Source organism: Lissotriton vulgaris, chromosome 1_1 (genome assembly GCF_964263255.1).
Source record: "Lissotriton vulgaris chromosome 1_1, aLisVul1.2, whole genome shotgun sequence".
NCBI lineage: Eukaryota > Metazoa > Chordata > Amphibia > Caudata > Salamandridae > Lissotriton > Lissotriton vulgaris.
Genome location: NC_141685.1, coordinates 1914881114 through 1914903303, shown reverse-complemented (window position 1 = coordinate 1914903303; position 22190 = coordinate 1914881114). Strand labels below are relative to the sequence as shown.

At 45.3% G+C, this 22190-nt stretch overlaps 1 protein-coding gene across 1 annotated transcript in view; it reads left to right on the top strand.

Moving 5' to 3' along the window:
- EPYC (epiphycan) overlaps positions 1 to 22190 on the top strand; it is a 151250-nt gene that overhangs the window by 86031 nt on the left and 43029 nt on the right. Inside the window, exon 3 of the mRNA XM_086919545.1 lies at positions 13993 to 14155. Coding sequence (XP_086775671.1) covers positions 13993 to 14155 — 163 coding nt within the window. The remainder of the gene's footprint in view (positions 1 to 13992; positions 14156 to 22190) is intronic.

The window sequence follows — 22190 nt, the reverse complement described above, 5'->3', positions numbered from 1 at the left end:
CCGCAAAATCCGCAAATCCGCGAGCAGCGGATTTTGCTCGCACTGCTCGCACTGTTCGCGTGAGTTCGCGCCCCGCGAATAAGTGCAAAATTGCAGAAATACGATTTTAGCAAAACTGAAAGTAACTACTTACCAGGTTCAAAAGTTCAGGCTCATCATTAGTAGCCATTTCCTGTAGTGCTTCCTGAGGGCCCCCTCCAGAGTTCAGTTGCCAGTTGCAACTATTATGTGACCCTGCTCTGAACCTCAGAATAGTTACACATATGCCACAAAGGTCCTGAATTACAGCTAAGGGAGACAAGCAGGAGCCAGGCTGGAAGTTAAAATCCATTAATCAGCCCCTAATTCATTATTGTCAGTTGGGGCAGGGCAGGTGTTGTAACTAATTTTGCAACAATGAAAGCACTTAGCAAGTGCAAAAGATCACTAATCAGGGCGCACTAAGGAAGCAGGTGCCAGCTAAAAAAATATTCTGTGACACATTAATCAGCCCCAAATTAATTCAGGTCACTTGAGGCAGGGAAGGTGTGCTTTGCTTTGCCGAAAATAATGTACACTGGACAACCAGAGGGTGTGGTGATGAAACAGAGGGTGGCATGGGTGGGCCAGAGGGTGGCATGAGTAGTCAGAGAGTGGCAGTGGTGACAGAGAGTGGCAGTGATGAAGAAGAGTGTCCCAAACAGGCTGGACACGTAGAAACAACAAGTTCGCAAAACTTGCGACCCGACAGGTAAGTTCGCAATTTGCGAAAGTGTATAAAACCCTCGCGAACTGGCAGAAACACGGGCGAACACAAAAAAAAAAAAATCCGCAAATTCGCGGGAATTTGCGGATTTTGCGGATTGCGAATCCGCAAATCCGCAAAATTCGCGAACGCGAGATCCGCAAAATTCGCTCATGCTTAGTTGGAAGCCATTTCTGTCCCTGAGTCTTCTGATACGGAGGCCAGCCAACCAGCCCTTGGAGACACTCTGGGGTCCTGGGTCTAGAGATGCATGTCACCCAGGCAAGGGTGCAGCAGGACAGCAGGTCAGCACAGCAGGGCAGCAGTATGGCAGTCCAGAAGTGTACTGAAACCTTGAGTCTAAGGGTCCAATATCTATACTTGGTGCTCACTTTGAATTAGAGGAAGTACCTAGATCTTTCTATCCACCCCTTGAGATGTGAGGCATTCCCTTCATCCCTGCCCTGGCCCCAACGTGTCTAGGTACATAAAAGACCCCTGTAAAACTCTTAGTGAGAGTGCTCAGGCCAAGCCTTTGTGCTGTGCAAGTGTGTTTGGTGACAGTTCCTCTCCCTCGATTAGTCAAAGTGGCCCATCCTGCCAACACTTATCTTTCCTTTGTCTCACTATCTGGGAACAATACACAAAGACCAATTGCCAGCTACAACAAGTCATGTGACCCACAACAAGGCTGCAGGAACCAAAAGGGTTAGGACAAGAAAATGTCAACTTTCTAAAAGTGTATTTTCAGAATTGGAATTAAAAATATGACTTTTCCATTAAAGAGGGAAGTAGAGGATGACAGAAAGCCAGTAGAAAGTCAGTGAGAGTAGAGTAAAGAAACAGTGACATCAACCTGCCAGGAGGTTCTGGGCATCAAACAAACACCAGCATAAAGAATGGATCTCCACTGAGACTGTGAAAAATACAAGAGAAAAAGGAAAAGAAACTGCAGTCAATACCAGTCGAACCAGAGCAGAAAAAAGTAAGCTTGAGGCAAATATGCCAAAACCAACAAGGTAGCAAAGAGAAGGTTAAGAGTAGACAAGCAAAAATTAATCGATGGTCTTGCCACAGAAGTCCAGGAATCAGTAAGCAATGGAAACTTGAATGAACTCTATGACATAACAAGGAAACTCACCAGCATGTACAGCAAGTCAGAAAGACCTGTTAACCTTTCCGATCTGCGCAAACGTCGGATTCGGCTGCACCCCGGTGGAATGTCCGTCGTGGCGAAAAGGTTAAAGACAAAACTAGGAAGACAATCATGGGTAATGAAGTCCAACAATGAAGATGGCTGGAGCACTTTCAAGAACTGCTGGACCAGCCTGTGCTGCAGTCTCGACCAGACATACAGCCAGCTGAAAAGGACTTGCCAGTCGACTGAAGCAGACCAGCCAAGGAAGAAATACAGCAAGTCATCAAACATCTGAGAACTTGGAAGTCAGTAGGACCTGATAACATTCCTGAGAGGCAATGAATGCAAATTTGAAACATCATTAGACAAGCTCTACCCCATGCTAGGAAGGATTTGGGAAGAGGAAAAGTTGGCCTCTAACTGGAAGAAGGGAAATCTCATCAAGACTCCAAGAAAGGTGAACTGAGTAACTGCACAAACCACACAGTATTACTTCTTCTATCAACCCCAAGCAAAGGGTTCAAGAAAGTAATCCAGAACAGAATAAAACCACAAGCAGATGGCCAGCAAGCTACATTTTCCAAAGATAGATCCTGCACAGACCAGATTGCAACACTGCACTTCATAATTGAGCAATCAATGGATATGAACTTCCCTCTCTACATCAACTTTATTGACTATGAGAAGGTATTTGACTGCGTGGACAGAGAGATCCTTTGGAGACTCCTCCGCCAATCCACTGTGCCAGATAAACTCATATGAATCATCAGGAACTCTTATGAGGGAATAACCTGCAAGATAGTCCATGGAGGACAACTTAGGAAGCCTTTAAAGTGAGTACCAGAATCTACCTGCTGGCCATAGCTTGCATCATGAAGACTTCCACAGCAAGGAGAAGAAATGAGATCTAGTGGATGCCTTGGGTGCAGCTTAATGATCTGCAGATGAGCTGGCCCTACTCTCCCATACCCTCTGTGGATACAAGAGAAGACAGACAATGTGGCAGCCACATCAGCATAACTGGGCCTCAGCATTCACTGGAGAAAATCGAGTTTCTGAAGGCTAGCATGGCCTGCACAACTGCAGTCACTGTTACAGTTGATGCACTGGAATAGGTTGAGGATGTCAACTAACCGGGCTGTGTCATAGATAAGCAGGAAGGCACAGATGCCGAAGTCAAGGCAAGAATCCGCAAAGCATGGGCTACCTTCATTCTGCTAAAGAAAATCTGGAGCGCCAAGGACATAACACTGCAAACCAAAAGCAAGCATTTTAAAACAAATGTAAAATTGATCCTTCTGTATGGGGCAGGCAGAAACTTGGTGGACAACTGTGAACACCCTCAAAAAAAGTCCAGTCCTTCATCAACACTTGTCAGAGGAAAATACTCCAAATCTGTTGGTCAAACACCATCAGCAACAATGATCTACAGCAGTAGACCTTCCTACATCATGCTCATAAAGAAATAATGAAAATATGCTGGGGCTGGATAGGTCACACCCTCTGTAAACCCTCATGTAAAACTCCTCCAGGCAAGCCCTGACCTGGAACCCTCTAGGGAAAAAGATAAAAGGAAGGCCGAGAAACACCTGGCTCAAAGGCTTGAAGGCTGACTGTAATGAGGTGGGTTACATCTGAAGTAATATTGAAAAATAAGCACAGGACATAGATGACTGGAGAGTCTTGGTTGATGTCCTATGCTGCAGGAGGCAGAGTAGGCATAAGTAAGTAAGTGAGAAGGCAAAAGGTTAGGGAAGAACCATGCCAAGGATGCCAGGTCTAACCAGTGTCCCTCCTAACTGAAAGTGGGGAGAACTACCCAACCTCATGGGTGTTCTGATCAACAAGGTGGTAAAAACTGGCAAGACCTTCTGCATTAGTGTGGTCTGTTCCAGAGTGGTTTTCCTCAATTAAGCCAATTCCCTGTAGGATGATGGACCAGCTCAACAATTTGAGATTCTCATCTTTTACCTGCATTAGCCATCTAAGGGGTCTGTGGTCTGTCTGAATTCAGTAGTGAGCACCACACAAGTACGGTCTTAACTTCTTCAGTGCACAGACAATTGCAAAGGCTTCCCTTTTCTATTGCACTCCACCTCTGGTCTCTGGGAAGTAAACTCATGCAATTTAAGCCTACAGGTTGATCCTTTGTGAGAGCACGGCCCCTGTGCAATGCTCTGGGGCATCGTCTGTATGATGAATTCCCCAGAGAAGTCAAAGGCCTTAAGCATGCATGCTCTTCACATGGCCTTTTTTCAGGGTGTCAAAAGTGCTCTGGCATGTCTCTATCTAGATCACCTATCTGAGATGTTTCTAGGAGGTAATTTCTGTCAAGGGAGCAACAATGGTGATATACCACTTAACAAATCTCCTGCGGTGAAGGGTGAGATGCAGGAAGGCTCTCACCTCTGTTTGGGTCTTGGGGGTTCCAAAGCCAGGATTGCCTGAATTTTAGCCTGGACGTGCTGCACCTTGCCTCCTCGCAATTGGTGTCCCAAGTAGACCACTAAACCCTGCGCTATCTGGCCTTAATAGTCTGCAAAGCCTGATGCACCTCCTGGAGGTGACACAGGTTTTCTTTCCATCTAAGTAGGCGGTACTGAAGTTCTGCAATCCAGCAGGACCTGGTTGACCATCCTCGGGAAGGTGGCAGGGGAATTCTTTAACCCAAGGGGCATCACCCAAAACTAGAAGTGTCCTTCTGGGGTACAGAATACAGACCCCTCTTTGACACCCTCAGTTAGGGCAATCTACGAGTACCCAGATGTTAAATCAAACATGTTGAGGAACTATGAGCTATTTGTGCCAGTCTTGGTGACTGCATTGAGCCTCCAGTAATCCACAACTTCAGGGGTAGTTCCTGGAGGAGCAGCCTTCAGGACCAGCACCACTGGGCTAGACCAAAGACTGTTTGAAGGCTCAATCACTCCCAACTCCTGCTTTTTAAAGCCTTTCTCCTTTATGCTAGCTATTGTCCCCAGTATCAATATAATGGGTACACCATGTCGTGAGCCAAGGGTTAAGTGAGAAAAAATGCAACCAGCCCCAACAATTGGCGGCAGTACCTCTTTTGTTCAGGGGTCATTGTAGGGGAGAGGCAGAGACCCTCCACTGACCCATCCTGCTACTTGAAAGAAACAAGGCGGGAGAAAGGTTGAATCTCCTCCTCCACCCCATCATCCATGACCAGGAGCATGGTTAACTCAGATAATTTTTTTCAGTGGGTTTTAAGGTGACTGACATACAAAACACTTAAAGTGTTCCTTGGGGTCTTGAAATCCACTGGGTAGGTGACCTTACTCTTGCTTTCTTTCATCTCATAGGGCCAAGACCATTGGTCCTGTAGGGCCTGGGGCTTCTCCGAATCAATCACTCACACTTATTGGCCAGGCTGAAACTCAACTAGAGTGGCCTTCTGGTCATACCATTGTTTCATGATTCCCAGGCTGGCTTTAGATTCTCCTTGGCTTCTTCAAGAAGCACTTACTTTTGGTACAGATTGCCAGCATGTAGCTTACCACATCCTGGGAAGCTTTCCTGGGAACTTGCTCCCAAACCTTCGTTACCAGGCTGAGAGGCCCTGACAGAGAATGCCCATACAGAAGTTCAAAGGGGCTGAATGCAACCCCCTTTTTTGGTATTCCCTGTACGCAAACAACAGGCATGGCAAAAGGACGTCCCACCTCGAGGACACTGATAGGCCCATGAAAATTCCCTTTAGTGTCTTGTTGAACAGCTCAACAGGCCTGCTAGTTTGGAAATGGTAGGGTGTGGAAAATGTATAGGCTACACCACACTTCTTCCACCTGGACTTCATGAATGCAGACATGAAGTTGATACCCCAGTCAGAAAAAAACCTTCTAGGGGAATCCCACTTACATACATTACCCCCATCAGTGTCATGACCACTGTCGGTGCAATCACTATCCTCAGAGGAATAGGCTTTTGGTACTAGGTGGCATGATCCACCAGTACTAGGATGAACCAGTTGTCCCAGACTGTCTTGGGGACCAGAGGATAAATAATGTTGATGCCCACCCTTTTTAAGGGAGTTCCAATGACAGTATATAATATAACATAACATAACGTGTATTTGTAAAGCACACATTCACCCATAGGTCTCTTGCCGCTGAATAACATATGTTTATTGTTACCCAACTCAATGGTACTCATTTTATCGACCTCAGGTGGATGAAAGGCTGAGTGGACCCACCAGAATTCGAACCTGTGACCATGAGGTCGAACACAGGCCCCTGCAGTGGATGCATTAGTCCACTGAGCCACCAGACCCAGCTCAGGGGAGCCTTGTGCTTCCCTCCTGACATACCACTGGCCTGGTAGGTAGTGTATGACCTGCAGAACACATCTGAGGCCATCCTCATCCAGGGCCAATAGAGTAGGTGACAAGCCTTTCAAAGGTCTTGTCCTGCCCTAGATGACCTGCCAGGGAAGCATCATGAGCCAGCACCAGTACGAAGGCCCTTTAGCACTGGGGGACGAGCAACACATGGGTTGCACCAGGCTCAGGGACCTTAGGCTCGCTGCACAGGTGACCATTCTTCCAATAGATCAGGTGATCACTACAGGTGTCACCAGCTGCAAGTGCTACAAACACACCGCACACATGCACCAGTAACACCTTTAAAGACCCTACTCAACACCACACACCACAGCAAACCCTCGCCCCAACACCCAAGTGGGTGACCTTGAAACAACAGCAACACCCACCGACCACACCAGAAATGTGGGGATCATCCTGGACAACAAACTCAACATGACTGCACAATAGAACACAGTGAGCTCCACTTTCTTTCACATCCTATGTATAATGTGTGAAAACTTCAAATGATGGCCACAGCACACCATAAGAACCATCGGGAAACCTGTCCTCACAAGTAGACTTGACTATGGAAATCACTCTTTTCCAAACATCTAAGCAGAACCTGCTCAAAGATCAGACCATTCAAAACGCCACTGCAAGATTCATACTTAGCCTTCCACACCACATCCACATCTCACCTCTCCTCAGAGTGCTCCACTTGCTCCCCATTCACAAACACAGCCACTTTAAACTCCTTACACACACCTATACAGTCCTACACAACACTGGACCTGCACACCTGAACAAACGCATACCTTTCCACCACCCTGCCAGACACCTATTTCAATAGGCCTGCGTTCAATTGGAAACATTTGTTCCAGGATCTTGTCTGTGCCAGGCCAAGTTGGGATTTATGAGACAGCAGCACAGTTTGTCCTGCAATGTACATTGTTAAATGGCTGATCTTACAAGAGCATCAATAATGTTCTATACAGAACTTAGCACTGACTAGCAGACTGCTCAACCAGCTCAGTTCTAAGGGCCTGGGCCATAGAGTTGTGAGTGAATTGTATGTCTCATTTATTCCTTTTCACTGACATGATAACACGATGTTTTGAATCAATGTCAGGAACCCCTTGGATGAATGAAGATCTAAAAACATTGTAAAGTGCAACACTTAATTTGTGGACTGTGCTTCTTAACAGTTTCTAATGAGAGCTCTATAGTTTCTATATGAAATTATACGTGGGCAATATTGAAATAATATTTTAAAATACACAAGACAATGATGAAAATGATTAGTGCGATAAATGTTGGAAAAGGATGAATTATGGAGGATGACAAGGGTATATAGGTAAGTGACACCGTGTTCCTGAGTTCCAATGCTGACATGGTGCAATGGCAGATCAAAGACTGATGAATTCAAAGCATTGGTCATCTGCCAACCTTATGCGAGCTACATGCAAGCACACACTTTTCGTGTTGGCAATACTCGCAGTTAGCATGAGGTTTGCAGATGTGTAAGCTTTCATATTCTGCAATGACACATTCATCTTTGAATATTTTTATGTACTGTGCAGCTACATCAGTGCTGTCTGGTAACGGCATAAAGGGGAGCAGCACAGACCATTTACTTGCTGTCTTAGTGTATGAAAATAGCCGCTTCATTGAAAACAGGTGCATATCACAAATTTCACCCTAGGCCTTAGCCATTCAAAACTAAACCTCACTATACAACAAATCACCTACGTCATTACCCCCTCCCCGAATAATTCCCCCTCCTACTTTTATTTTGAACCTTTGTAACTTCTATTCTGTTATTAACCTGTTGACCTTTACTCCCTTAACACTTTACACTACATCTATTAACATCTAACTATTTAAGTATACTAACCCATAACTTTTAATTTCTTACTTCCTCCAGGTGTCATTTTCTTGCCATCCCCCATTGTCCTGAATCACCTATGTTCACAGCAATGATTTTAATATAGCAACATGGCAATTTAAGCTGCCAACTGCCAATCAGAAAGGCATTGACTTTTTTATCCACCTAGGAATCCCTGTTCTCCATCTCACATTGAGTGTCTTCTCCATTGTACAAGATGTAAAGTCACACAATGAGATACAATGTGGATTTGCTTTGCTTCCCCCTCCTCACTTCCACATAGCTTCTCCATTACCTCTTTCACTTGCATCAGGTAGAGCTCCATCCCATGTACTCCGCCCCTCTAAAAATTTCTGGAGCGTCATATTTCAATTCCAGGTGCGCCACCTGACCAAAACCGTCGTCCCAACAGCAAATCCAGATTAATCTTGCACCTGATCTTTTCAATGGCTGCAGACATGTATGCCTTCTCAACATTATATTCAAATACTGCAACAGTTTATTTTACTGCATACCACCTCTACTGTGCCATGTACCTTTAAACAGCCAGCGATCACAACCAGGTTTCTGTACTTCATACCACTCAGCCCATTTAACAAAAGAATGTCCTACTATCCAAACCAATAGCTCGACTGACTCCAGACCAGCCACTTGACCTGGAAAGAACAGTATATATAAGATACATTAGAAAACATGATACTATTAACATCCCTCCTGTCCCAACCAGTCATAGAATGATGAATGTACATCTCTAAGCTTTCATCCGCACCCCCAACATCCTCCCTGACTAACACTGTAACTCCCTCCCGCCCGACAGTTCGGACACTCTTAAGGCACCAAAAAAACATCCATGACATTAGTGTTGAGAACTGAATTATTCTTCCCTGCTGCTGTATACTGCAGCCGGCACCCCACCACTTTACCATAAAGTTGGCTTGATAATGGCTTCTGCACTCAGGATTGGTGACCCTGTTCTCTCGCCCACCCCTAGAGTATCCTACTCCCCAGTTCCCTGGCCAATGACACATAGCCTGTTAGGTGCTTACCCATAAATTCCCACCAGCTTCAATTTGATTGTGATTCTAGATATACCCATATCAATCAAAGCTAGCATGTACTGCACCCCAACCTCTTTGCAAATATCCGACCGCCGACTAGACCCACTGGCTATGAACTCCTGCCAAGCCTGTACATTTGACTTCCTAGTGGATTCTGCCAGAGACCCTATCACCAACTGAGGCATCCTTTCTCACCTATGCTCCAAATTCATGCTGGCACTGGTGTCTTGACCTTCTCTGCATCTGTGGCCCGCCCATGGATCTCTCACACTGTAAGCGAGACAGAGCATCCACAATGTCATTGTCCACCCCCGCCCTCCCACATGCCTGTGGGTAACATGATCTTCATATACAACTGTACTGGGTCTGAGGCAGTAGGCCCCCTCACAGCAAGTGAGGAGCACCAAAGGGCTGGAATATGCCCCCCTAGCCAGCCTCCCACTGGCCGTGGGCCTGCTTGGTGACCCTTTCTCTCGCGGTTGTAACAACCCATTTGGGTTGCTGCATTGCCGAGGCCCCACCAGACCTTCTCATGGCAGTGTCGTCTCCACCACACGTCGGCATCCGGCTAGCTGCGCTAGACCCTGCCATCTTTCCTCTCTGGCCCATGGAGCCACATAAAGCTCTCTTGAGTCTGCACCCCCGCTGTCATGACAAGCCTGTACAATGAAGGGTGGGTTTGGGGTGCCGGGAATAATGTCCTTGCCTACCTGTTTGGAACCCTGATTTGGGATCCTGAACTAGCGCCCCCCACTCTCCTGACCTTGTGACTCCACCACCTCATTGCCCCACCCACCCGATGCCTTGCCATCAATATCGCTGCACTGGGTGCCCTCCTGCCATGCTGGGGCTGCTGCTCTCTCTTGCCACCACGCAAGCACACCTTGTACCCTGACCTTCTATCCCTGCCGCTCCATTACCTCACCCCTTTCCTCCCCTACTCCTTCCCCCATCTTCCTCCCCACTCCAAAATGACCTACTACCCAGCCCCCATCCTCACTGTCTCTCAGGTTCAGAATTCACTCCATCACCTGCCTCCACCCTACCACCTCTCACCAGCATGACTGCATTCCCCATGGGGCTCTCTCTAGCCATCCCACTGTGCCAACGACACTGAGGGCAACTGCTTCTCTAACCTCTTGTCTTTCTTCCGCTCCCTCCCCATGTTGGTACCCGTGGCCCCGGACGCCCTCTAAGGCCCTCTTCATCTCCCCAAACCGCCCCATAGCTGACTTCAGCTCTTTGTGGACCTGCTCCTCCCCTCCCTGGACCCACAGGCCTCCTCCGGTTGACCTATCCCTGCTTTCTTCACTATCCCAGTAGACTTGCGCCTGGGGCCTAATGACCCACTTTCTTGACATATGCCTGCTCCCCCCGCTTAACCCTCACTGGTCTGAACCACATTGCCCTCCTCCCCCGCCAAGCCATTTTTCTTGATTGTATATGTCATGGGAGGAAGCCACCTCTGCCATATGCTGATGTTTGGTGATGACCTCTACCTGCTTATTGCAGGCCCCTCCCCCCTGCCTCTCACACCACGCATGCCAGATGCTGAGCCCAGGGCCATTCTCCTTGTTCTCATACTGCCCATCTTAGTATGAGACTCATCAGAGCACATGAGGACAGCCATTGCGACTTCTCCGGCTGCTACTCAGAAGCTCAGGATCACGAGATCTATGCATCATTTATCCGCCAGCCGGCATACGGACTTCTTCACATCGTCCCCTGCAAACATGTTTTTAAAAGAATTGAGCATTTTTCCAATCTTTTTTTAAATTTGATTTATTGAAGAAAAAGGGTAAGAAAGCGGGAAAGGGAGGGGAAAAGAGAAGAATTACATTAAGCAAGTGGAGGAAGTAAACATTAGAAAATACAAAATTCCATAAAAGTAAGCATTACAAGCATGAAAATATGAACATATCATAGAAAACAAAATACAATACGCAAAATACCGGTCCTTTTTTGGAATAAAATTTGGACTAAACTTCATAAGACCTCCAGAGCTGCTAACACTACCCAGACTTTATTTTTTATCTATCACAGAATTTTATTTACTCCACTTGCCTTATCCCGTTTTTCAACTGACACTTCCTCTTCCTGTTGGTCCTGTCCATGCCCCTCTGCTGATCTCAAACATATGTTGTTCGACTGCCCGCCTATCTCCCAGTTCTGGCAGTTGGTCTGGAAGCAAATTCAAAAGATTTTTCAGTTTCAGGTCCCCTTCTCACCCTCATTAGTTTTCCTTGGTTCCCTCTCGTCGCATTTGTCCAATCTAAGCTCTAGCCACTGAGTCATTTTACCCAAAATGGTGGCCGGTGCATGAAAACGGCTGGTTATATGGTGGGCCACCCGCTCAACCTGACAAACCTAAAAACAAGCCCAAATGCAGCCTGTGCTGTCCCATCTGCCAAAAATCTCAGAGACACACCTCCCAAGGTCAGGTGCTCCCTAAAGCCCAATTTAAAGGCAACAGTCACCAGACAACAAACACAAAGCAATGTACAATAGGGATATCTGCAGGATGGGCAACAATTGGCACATGGAATTCACATGACATACCTCTGAGGATCAGCTGCGACTCCTCCGCTAAGGTGGAGGAGCATCGCCGCACTGCTCTTCAGCAGTGCAAAAAAGGAAAAAGAAAATTATGATGACACAAAGTTATTATCATTTTATTTTGCAGTGCAAGTTAGGCTAGGGAAGTGCGGGCTGGTCTGTCAGTGCAGGGGGAGGAGGAAATATGTACACTGAAGTGCACATGACGGTTTGGCAGGCCATCTTGAGCTGGCCAAGCAGTCATACGCACTGAGCATGTTCTCCACTTGGCTGTATTGCACAGCCTGGGTGGAGAAGATGCACAGGCTCCCACTCCCTGGTCTGAGCATGAAAACAAGCTGCTGAGACCAATTATGAGGCTACTGTCATGCAGGTGAGACAGCAGCGTTGTGATTGGCCGATTAGAGCCTGTGTACTTCCTGCTTCCAGACGTAGAGAGGATGGAGGAGAGACGGCGACCCTGCAGAGGTGTTTTTTTTTTTTTAATCCTCTACTCCCTCTGCCCCAGCACCCTTGTACTGTACCAGCCTCCACTGTTGAGGATTATTTGACTATGGCAGACCTACCACAACAAAACACATGTCTTCTCTTTTTAAGTTCTCAAACGTGTTGGAACAATAAACATGAATTTCAGGAGTTTGGCCAAAACCAGCCATGATTGTCTTGAAACGAATGTGCGTTTACTAATGGCCTACATAATGAATCAGATTATTAGCATTAAAACAGGGGCTTATTTACAAGCCTTTTGCGCCACTTTCGCGTAATTTTTAGATCTCGCTAGAGCCAGCACATGCCCTGTCTGGCGAGAAATTTAGTAGCAGGTTCCACATAGCTTTCACTTGTAAAAGCTGTCCGGTGATCTTCCCCGTGTTTGGTCTCCCCCTATGTCAGAGGGGAGCCAACAAATACAGCTATCACCTAACTAGATGATATTCCCCGTCGGTTTTGTCTCCCCCTGTCAGAGGGGAGCTTACAAATACAGCTACAAGCTAACTGGATGCTCTCCCCCGTTGGTTTGGTCTCCCCCTACAGGGTTTATGGGAAGCGACGAGATCATCCCGATGTGGAGATTAAAACAATGGAACTCCAGCATACACTTGTTTGAAATCCCAGTGACCTTTTTATGATGGTGCAGTATAATTGGCCACTGTATCCACCGTGTACAAAAATTGTCCAGTCAGAAATATTTTTAATTTGTGTTTTCTTCCTCCAAGCCTGGCGCCCCTTTGCTCTAATTTATCATAACTTTCTGGGTCTTTCAGTCTCCATTTTCTCAGGTGCAAATGTCCCCTCCCTGCTCTTTCACGCATTTCCACAGTGATCTCCCTCATCACTTTGGTGCGCTTTCATTCAGTCCTACATTGTTCGTTTTTATTTCATGTCACTCTTCTGCTTGCTCAGTTACTTTCACATGCAAAATATTTTCTTCAGTGCCAGGCACTAGTATGGTAATGTGTGCCATGTGAAACAATACTTTTGCTTTCAGCCAATGCAGTTTTTAAATTGCGGACGACCTGCACCCTCCCAGCCCCCCCCCCCCCCCCACAGCCGCCAGTCCATCCAAAAATGTTCGATCGAAACCTTAATGGTTACAAAATTGGCACTAACAGTGAATAAGCATTGGCAAAGCCAATAGGTCTTGCTTTTGGGACCTTATAAGTATTTAGTTATGCAGTACAATATCCTTGGCGCAACAACATCAACTGTTGCATGCCTAAATACTTATAAGGTCCCAAAGGCGAGATCTATTCGCTATGCCAATGCTTGTTAACATTAGAAAAGTGACGCACAGGTCGCGCAAGGGGCTTGTAAATCTGCCCCACAATATTTTGTCTACTTGTATTAAGAAAAATATTGCTGCCTTAGATATTACTGATTTGTATTAAAGAGTGAAACACTGAAAAGCATAACAAAATAGGTTTCCTATTTCTTGAAAGCCCTTTCACGTATTTAGAGCAACGAGGTTAGATATTTGCAAACGATAGTGGAAAAATAATGACGTATAGTCGATATTGCTGCAACTAGGGCCCTGATTACAAATGGGCCGCAAACCCATGTTTGCGTATATTTCATATGGTACAGATTAGCAAAAAATTGTACTCACACATTGTCTAATTTAAAGAGTACTTATAGACCTAAAGGACCGAAGCAAGGAAGAGCTGGAATTGAGTCTATTGGCGCCATCGTGTGGCTAACTTTAGAAATAGAAGTTCGACTCGTTCGTTTCACGTTTCAACACTAGAGAAAATAATCTGTTTGTATTGCATTGTTTTTCTTTTAATTGCATGATTATCTACCTCCCTCCGGCAGATTGAGATTGGCACAGTCCTTCCGATCGTGGATGGGGATGCCCAACCGTCGTTGCTGTTGACAGAAGAGGCCGAAGAGGAAGAGTCGACCTCTAAACAGATTGATGGATCTTCACCACACGGGCCTGGGTCGCCTGGGGTCCTCGGACCTGAAACAAGCGCAGGTTAAGATTACAAGAGTGCTTAACATGTTATGCCAACTATCCAGTTAATATTATTATAGTTAATAGTTTAACATCAGTAAGACTAAGATAGATTTTGACTAAAATAGATCATAATGGTGCATGTTGCTGAACAAAAAAAAAAAAAGAATATTGAAAGAAACGGCATCCTTAAAACTTTTTCTTAGAAGAGCTACCACACTCTTGCTGTTGGAGGGCTTTCGAGGCTGTCTGGTCAGAATAGATAGACATTTTCAAGTTTTCACGGCCGTTTTCATAGCCAATATTCCCTAAAAACAGTTGTATCGTTTATCGGATAATTATGAACCAGGAAGTCAGACTGTAAATACTGTTGAAACCCTAGTGGGAATACTCCATAGGTTATGTTACATTTAAATTCATTTCCAGAACGCACGTTCTCCAAGGAATCGTCGGCCCAGGTGCGCTAACCGCTTGAACAGGTGCAGTGGCGGCCGGCAAGAATCGAGGGGTTGCGGGGCGTGGTGTGTGCGTGGGTTAGGGGGTGCGGTGTCACACAATGGATTAAAAAAAATAATAATAAATACACTTACCTTGCTAACAGTCCAGCGTCTCTGCTTCTTGCTCCTGCTCTGCTCGTGGGACAGGAAGCCAGGAAGAACAGCCAGGCTCCCCTGACAAATTTTGTAATTGGTAAGCACCTAGGCTCCCCTGACCAATCACAACGCTGCAATGCAGCATTGTGGTTGGTTTTAAGCATCCTGGTTCGACGCTCAAACAGGGAATAGGGGCCTGGGCTTGTTCTCCACACAGGCTTTAATGCACCCTGCATGGAGAAGGTGGACAGTGCACATGACTGGTTTCGGCAGCCCAAGAGAGGCGACCAAACAGTCATTGCTCACTTAGGAGTGGGCAAACCACTCCTCCCCTGCCCTTCTCCGTGTGCAGAGCAACCCCGGCCAACTGCCCACTCACAAAGGAAACATAAATGATAACTCAAAGTTATTATCATTTTATATTTCCGTTCCGTTACACTGCTCAAAAGCAGTGGGGCGGCGCCATAGCAGTTGGCACTGCACAACTGCTTGCAGGGACAGACATGCCAATATCGCAGTCTGGCAGTGCCCGAAGGGCTAGTCTGACAGATCAATGTACTGGCCGTTTTTGTGGCTGTTAGTGTGCCTGTTTTATGCTCATGTGGACCAGTGTTTACCGTTGATTTCTCTGATATTGCCACAAACATTATGTGCAGAAACAGAAATGCATCGTCCAGTCTCCCATACATTATAAAATACCTATACGGCTTGACTGTACAAGTTAAAACTGGCCTGATTTGCAAATGTGGGCCACTTTGTTTTAGCTATCTGATTCTTTAAAGGGGCCACTTTCAATTTGGTCTTTAGACCAGAATTTCTGTCCCAATCCGACCCCGGGTGCTTGTATGAGAGTAAGCATGGTTCTGTGAGGTTCTGTCAACCAGGGGTGGTTTGTCCATAGGAGGGTGGGGACATTTGGCATCCAGACCTCCGCACTGCACACACAGCAGTTCAGTAAGAGGACCTGAGGCTGTGTTAACTGAACTGCGCATGACAGATTGGCCAGTGTTTTCACTGTGGCTAGCCTAGCAAACGAAGTTCAGGCTTCTGCAATCAACCGCTGAAAGGCCGCATAGAAGCAGAGGTATATCCCCATAAGTGTCCTATGCGGTGTTTGCCTGCTCCATCCAATCCTAGCACTGCTTTTGTGTGGTGAAGCATTGAAAGCAGCAAGGGAGCAGTGCTTGGATTGGCTCTGATGCTATAGTCTAGCAAGCAGCACGAGGCAGGAGGAATTATGGGTGTGTTTGCAGCTGAAGTGTGCTGAAAAAGGTAGCAAGGTAAGTTTATTGCTAAAGGGTATAATGTAATTTTTTATGTGCCTCACCACTTTTAAAATGTAGCAGCTGCCAATGATGGCAACTTGAAACAATGGTATTTGGCACCAACAGATGTCCATTGCAAAGTTTTGAAATCTGTTTGTGTCGCACAGTGCCAACCTATTAATTCAGGCCAAGGGTCATAACTTGGGTGGAGTAGCACAAACACCCTTTGATTTTAATGCAAATCCAGACCAACTAAAATTGACTGTCTTGGCTTTGCATTGTATTCTTGCACCAAGTGAAACCAGGCACAAACAAGGGATGTAAACATGCGTAAGGTGAGTGTCACAAAAAAACACTCATTGTACATGCCATATCTTGTTCTGGGGTCCTTGCGTCTGGGCTGGAGGGTGTGCACCCTGGACGAATTTCCTGGCAGATAACCCAAGCTCACCTGTGCACATAGCACAATGGTGAGTACCATGCAAAACAAGGTTTATTGTATAATAAAAACCAGTGACATCATCAACCTGTGACAAATTGTAAGTCTGGCAATGATTATCTTTTTACAATTTCTACAATAGATCACAGTACAGCAATTGTAAACCCAATGCTCTGTTGCATAAAGTGCAACTCATTTCGGCTTTGAGCAGAAAATGTAAACACAGCTAGGACTCTTGACCTACAGGATAAAGAGCAAAGGCCAGATGTACCTGTATTGGATTGCACTTCAAGATCAATTTGTGCACAGCATTTGCAGAGTGACTTGATATTTGTTCTCTGTCATAAATGTACTAATCTGTCACAGCGCAAAAAAAATGATGGTCTTTCTGGATTATGTGGGGAGGCATCTAAATGTCTTTCAAAGCAGGCGGAGTGTGAAGAAGCAGGCTGAGGAAACTGGGTTGATTTGGCAGTTCATTGAGAGCTCATTGAGTATGATTCCAAGGTTGCGTATGTGGGCCGTAGCAGTCGGAAGGGTTACCTAATAGGCTTGCCACCAGGAGTCGTCCCAGGCTGAACGGGTGAGACCCAGGATGAGCACTTTGGACTTGTCTGAGTTGAGCTTCAGGCAGCTGTCTTTTATCAAGGTTGCAATGACCTTCATTCCATTATGGAAGTTGGTTCTGGTGGTTGCAGGTTCATTGGTGAGGGAGAGGATCAGCTGGTTGTCGGTGGCGTAGGAGACAATATTGAGTCTGTGGCTTCTAATGATGTCTGTGAAGGTAGACATTAAACAGGATGGGGCTCAGGGAGGAACCCTGGGGCATTCCTCAGCTGATCTTTGTAGATTCTGAGAGGAACAGGGGTAGTCTGACTCGCTGTGTCCAGCGGTGAGGAAGGAGTGGATCGGGTCCATTTGGCTGGGTCCAAACTGGAATGGCATGGTGAGCAAAAGAAATACAGATTTAGGCCCAGATCTCTGCACTGGGGTGAATGTATGACATTGTTCTGCATTCTGTCCATCAGTTGTTCTTTTTGCATTTGTCATCCAAGTGGGATGGGTATGCCCAGACATGGGTCCTGTGCTCTCCATGCCACTGGAGTCAAGCTATCCTGGCTGCTGAGGGCTGAAAGCCCGAAACCGGTCCTAGGATGCTTGTTCCCAATACAGGGAGGACATGGCCTGGCAGTTCGGGCTGGACTGTTCCTATTGGGCGCAGGGTCAAGACTGATTTGCATATGGGTGGGTCCAAACTGGTTTGGCATGGTGAGCTAAAAAAAGATGGATTTAGGCCCAGGTCTCTGTACTGGGGTGAATATATGACATTGTTCTGCATTCTGTCCATCAATTGTTCTTTTTGCAAGTGGATCGAGTCCAGTGTCTTATCTTGGCTGCTGGCGTCGTGGAATCTCATGATTAGGGTGCAGTGGGAGACGATGTCGAAAGCGGCCGACAGGTCCAATAGGATGAGGGCTGTGGTTTTGCTTTGGTTGAGGAGGGAGCACATGTCATTGGTGGTGGCGAGGAGTTTGGTCTCCATCTGTGGTTGCTTCGAAAGCTGGATGAGGCAGAAGTCTGTAAACTAATCCTTCGAAATGCCTCAGAATGAAGGGATGGAGGCCTACAAGGGGCAGCAGACCTCCACCCCACAATGGCATTTGCAAAGTGTCAACATTGCAGAACATTTTCCCTAAAGGTACAGGAGCTGCAATCTAACAAACAAGTCATGATGCAAGAGACGATGTGAGGAGCATGCAGTGATCTCTCAAGAATGTTCAAAGCTGTAATTTTGAAAGTGGAAGCTGTCCTTCCTTTTTATAGGGCACATCTACTGCCAATAATGGCTTCTTGGTGACAAGAAAGACATAATCAAACACAGAAAGCATGGAATAAATTGGTAATAGAAAATAAAGAAATCCATGGCCTTTCAAAGATGAAGCAATTGTTTTGACTTAGACTAAGAGCTAATTTATTCTATAGCTTAGCTCTTCAATATTGCAAAGATCAGCCTTATCTTTGTGTAGTGGTTTATGAATATGGACCAGGGAAATTTGTCTGATTGGTAAAAAGCTTTATCGATTAAACACAGGGCCTACTTTAGAGTTTGAGGGATATAATAGCGTTTGTGCTGATGGAAGAGAACATTTTGTCAACTATCCCGACGGTATGCACAATGTCAAATTTAGATATAAAAGCCAGCCTGGCAGTCATGTCTGTCCCTTGAAAAGAAAAGCCATTACAGTGGTTTCCTTCAAGGTACTAACATTTTGGTGAATTGTTGTCATCGGTTTGATGACCATTCACCAAAAGTACCTTTTTTGTTTATTTTTAATCAAACTCCTGAAGTTATTATTATTATTATTATTCTGAGTTTTGTATAGCGCCTGGTTACCAGTAGGCATCCCAGCGCTTCCAGAACATAACACTACTGAAAGAATGAAGGGATTAAACGGAGAACAAAAAAGTTTTTAAAAGTTTACGGAACCGAAGCAGACTAGCTTCCGATCGCAGCTGTAGGGGCAATGAGTTCCACAAGGAGGCCACATTTATTGAGAACCTTCTGCCACCCGTTCTAGCCTTTTTCACCCTGCCAACCTGGAGAAGGTGTTGATGGTCAGAGCGAAGAGAACGAGAGGCCTTGTAAGGCTGGACCATCTCCTCAAGAATAGGAGGGCCTACCCCGTGCAGAACTTTGTGGGCAATACAAAGAGACTTAAATTTCACCCTGTCCCTCACAGGGAGCCAATGCAATGCCCTCAATGCCGGGCGAGCAGATTGACGCTCGCCCGGCATTGAGGGCATTGCAAGTGGATTTAATTTCATGGTGTTGACACACAGAAATAAAACTCATCACACGGTCTGCTCTTTACAGAGTTGGCGGTGTGATGGCTTCACTTCAACAGACCCTACTCCATCCGATAGTTGGAGTAAGCGTTCCCTGGATGGAGCCAATTAGGGCTCTGCTGACATAAAGTTTACAGTCTGCCCGTTTCCAAATCAGGCAACGGGAGTGAGAGTTTGATAGACAGATACTCCATCAAATCCACATCACAGTACCTAGCATGCCACTGTCTAAAAAAGCCCCAAATACTTTTGAAATGCCACTAACAAATGTAGATTTATGCAAAATACTGAACTATGATCAGATTTCCTCTCATACAGATCAGTTGAATTGCCAAATTTGGCATGTTTTTCAATTTTGATTTACTTGTCATTGGCAGTCCCAAATAAAAACTATTACATTAGTTCTATTTAGTGATCTTGCAAGCCCGTACAATTTGAGCTTGTGTGTCTTTTAGAAGAAAGAATAGTTTGCATATTAACACAAAAATGGCATAGTATTATGCATTGCGCATACAATTTGGACATAGCGATAACTGGTAATCTAGTAATCGCCCTAAAGATCTAACCTTATTTGTTCAGCAGAAACCTAGTCCTAGAATCTGGGTTATGCTAACTCTGGTTCGTAATTTTACTACTTCCAAAAATTAGTTCTGTCTTCTGAAATCTAATGCCTCAGGAGGATGCTGATCAAAATGGATTACCAGCTTGGTGTCATCATTGTATGAAATTGCAGTGCATTCAACCAATTGAATGAGTCTGAAGTGTCATGTTCTACCCAATATTATTGGGAGTCATAAACAGTAGTTGCACTTAGCCCCAAAATAAATGCACCCTTTACAGATAAAATGAAAACTAGCATGTGTCTCTCACTCCTCTTCTAGCACGTTATGCTCTATTAGATGGAGAGTGTTAGAAGTAGGGCAAACATCAAAGAATCTCCTGTAGGAAGGTGATGATAAATGGAGAGCAGAGGTCCCTCACTACTACGCTCATTGGTCTCCCCTTATGCAGCCAGCAGGAACCTTGGATCAGCCTCTGCCCACCTACTAAAGGCCTACAGAATGCTGAGATCATGATGGGGTGGACACTCAACATCCTTTCTGGCACCCAAACTCTGGAACTCTTTCCCTCAGCTGTTCCGTCAGCTGCAGCAGGAACGTCCATTCCACAGAGCCTTGAAGACCAGGCTATTCAAGGATTAATGTCACTCCAGTCTCAGTATTTGGTAGCCGCAAACAGCACCGGAAAGCCTCTGGGTAGCCATGCGCTTACCAAAAACTACACTATAGAAAAGAATAGCCACCTCTATGCAGTAAATTAGTTACTAATAGTTAGTCTAATTCAAATTTTGCCATATATATATTGGCATATATACATGCCCCTGGAAAAATATTTTTTCACGGTTTTGAACCCGGTAGAAAATTCAGATGAAGCAGATAGACCATTCAAACCCAAAAGCTACTTCATGGCACCTATGTCTCACAAAAGTCTGGACACCTTTGAAATCTTAGTGAAAGCAGATTTAAGCAAAATACACTACAAAAGGAAACTAAACAACTTGACAAGGGCTGAACAAAGGGCTATTCAACGATTAGCTAGGAATGACAGTATTACAATACAAAAAGCAGACAAGGGAGGAGCACTTGTTATAATGGACTCTTCCTTCTACAAACGAAAAGGTGATGAGCATGTGAATGATACAAACACCTATGCTCAGCTAGGACAAGACCCAACGACTAACATTGTTCAGAATTTGGAGGAAATACTGAATAAAGCTGAAGAACTAAACTGGATAGATAATAACACCAAAAGGTATCTCAAGCAAATCTATCCAAGGAGGCCAAAAATTTACTTTTTGCCTAAGGTGCATAAAAACATCGTAAATCCACCCTTTAGGCCAATAGTTTCAGTTGTTCGTCTATTTTTGAAAATTTGGGCATTTTTATCGATGCACACATGCAACCATTCATTCAAAATTGGCCAACCTATCTACAAGATACATCAGACTTCCTCAGAAGTCTGGCGAATATCAACACGGCAGGATGTAGGGAATGGACTCTTTGTACCATAGACGTCACCTCGCTGTACACATCAATACCGCATAAGCAAGGGATAGAGGCCATGGAGTGGGCTCTCCTCAGAACAGACAAAACTAATGAGCTAAAAATACTACCTTTGCAACTACTGGAATTTTGCCTCCTCAACAGTTATTTTCTTTGGCAAGATAAATACTACAACCAACTGACAGGTACAGCTATGGGTTTTCCAGGGGCATGTATATATGCCAATATATATATGGCAAAATTTGAATTAGACTACATCTTGGAGGATCCAACTTGGCAGCAAGGTCTGATTTACTACAAGCGCTATATAGATGACATTTTCATCATATGGAAACGTCCAAAGGCTGAATTACTGAACAATATTCACAGTTTGAATCTTGTGGACCCAAGGATCCAATTTACGTATGATGTAAGTAATATAGCATTACCTTTTTTGGATGTTGTTGTCGAAATCAAGGAGGAATCCATCCAGACTAAATTGCACAAGAAAATAACGGACAAGAATAGTGCGTTACTACACAGTAGCTTTCACCCAGCCAACTTGATAAATAACCTGCCAGTATCTCAATTCATGAGGATTAACCCCTTCACTGCTGGCCCGTTTCCGCCCCTGTGCTGTAAACAAATGAACAGGGGCGGGTCATGACGAACCCCAGCCGTCATCAGCACACGAGCACTGTAGTGCATGACGGCTGGGGTTCGTCATCAGCATGGAAGGGGTTAAACGCATATCTTCTAATTCAGAACAATGTGACAAGAGTCTAAATGACCAAAAACAGCGGTATCTCGATAGAGGCTACCCAAAAAAACTATTGGAAGCACACCTTGAAAAAATCAAAGCAATACCGA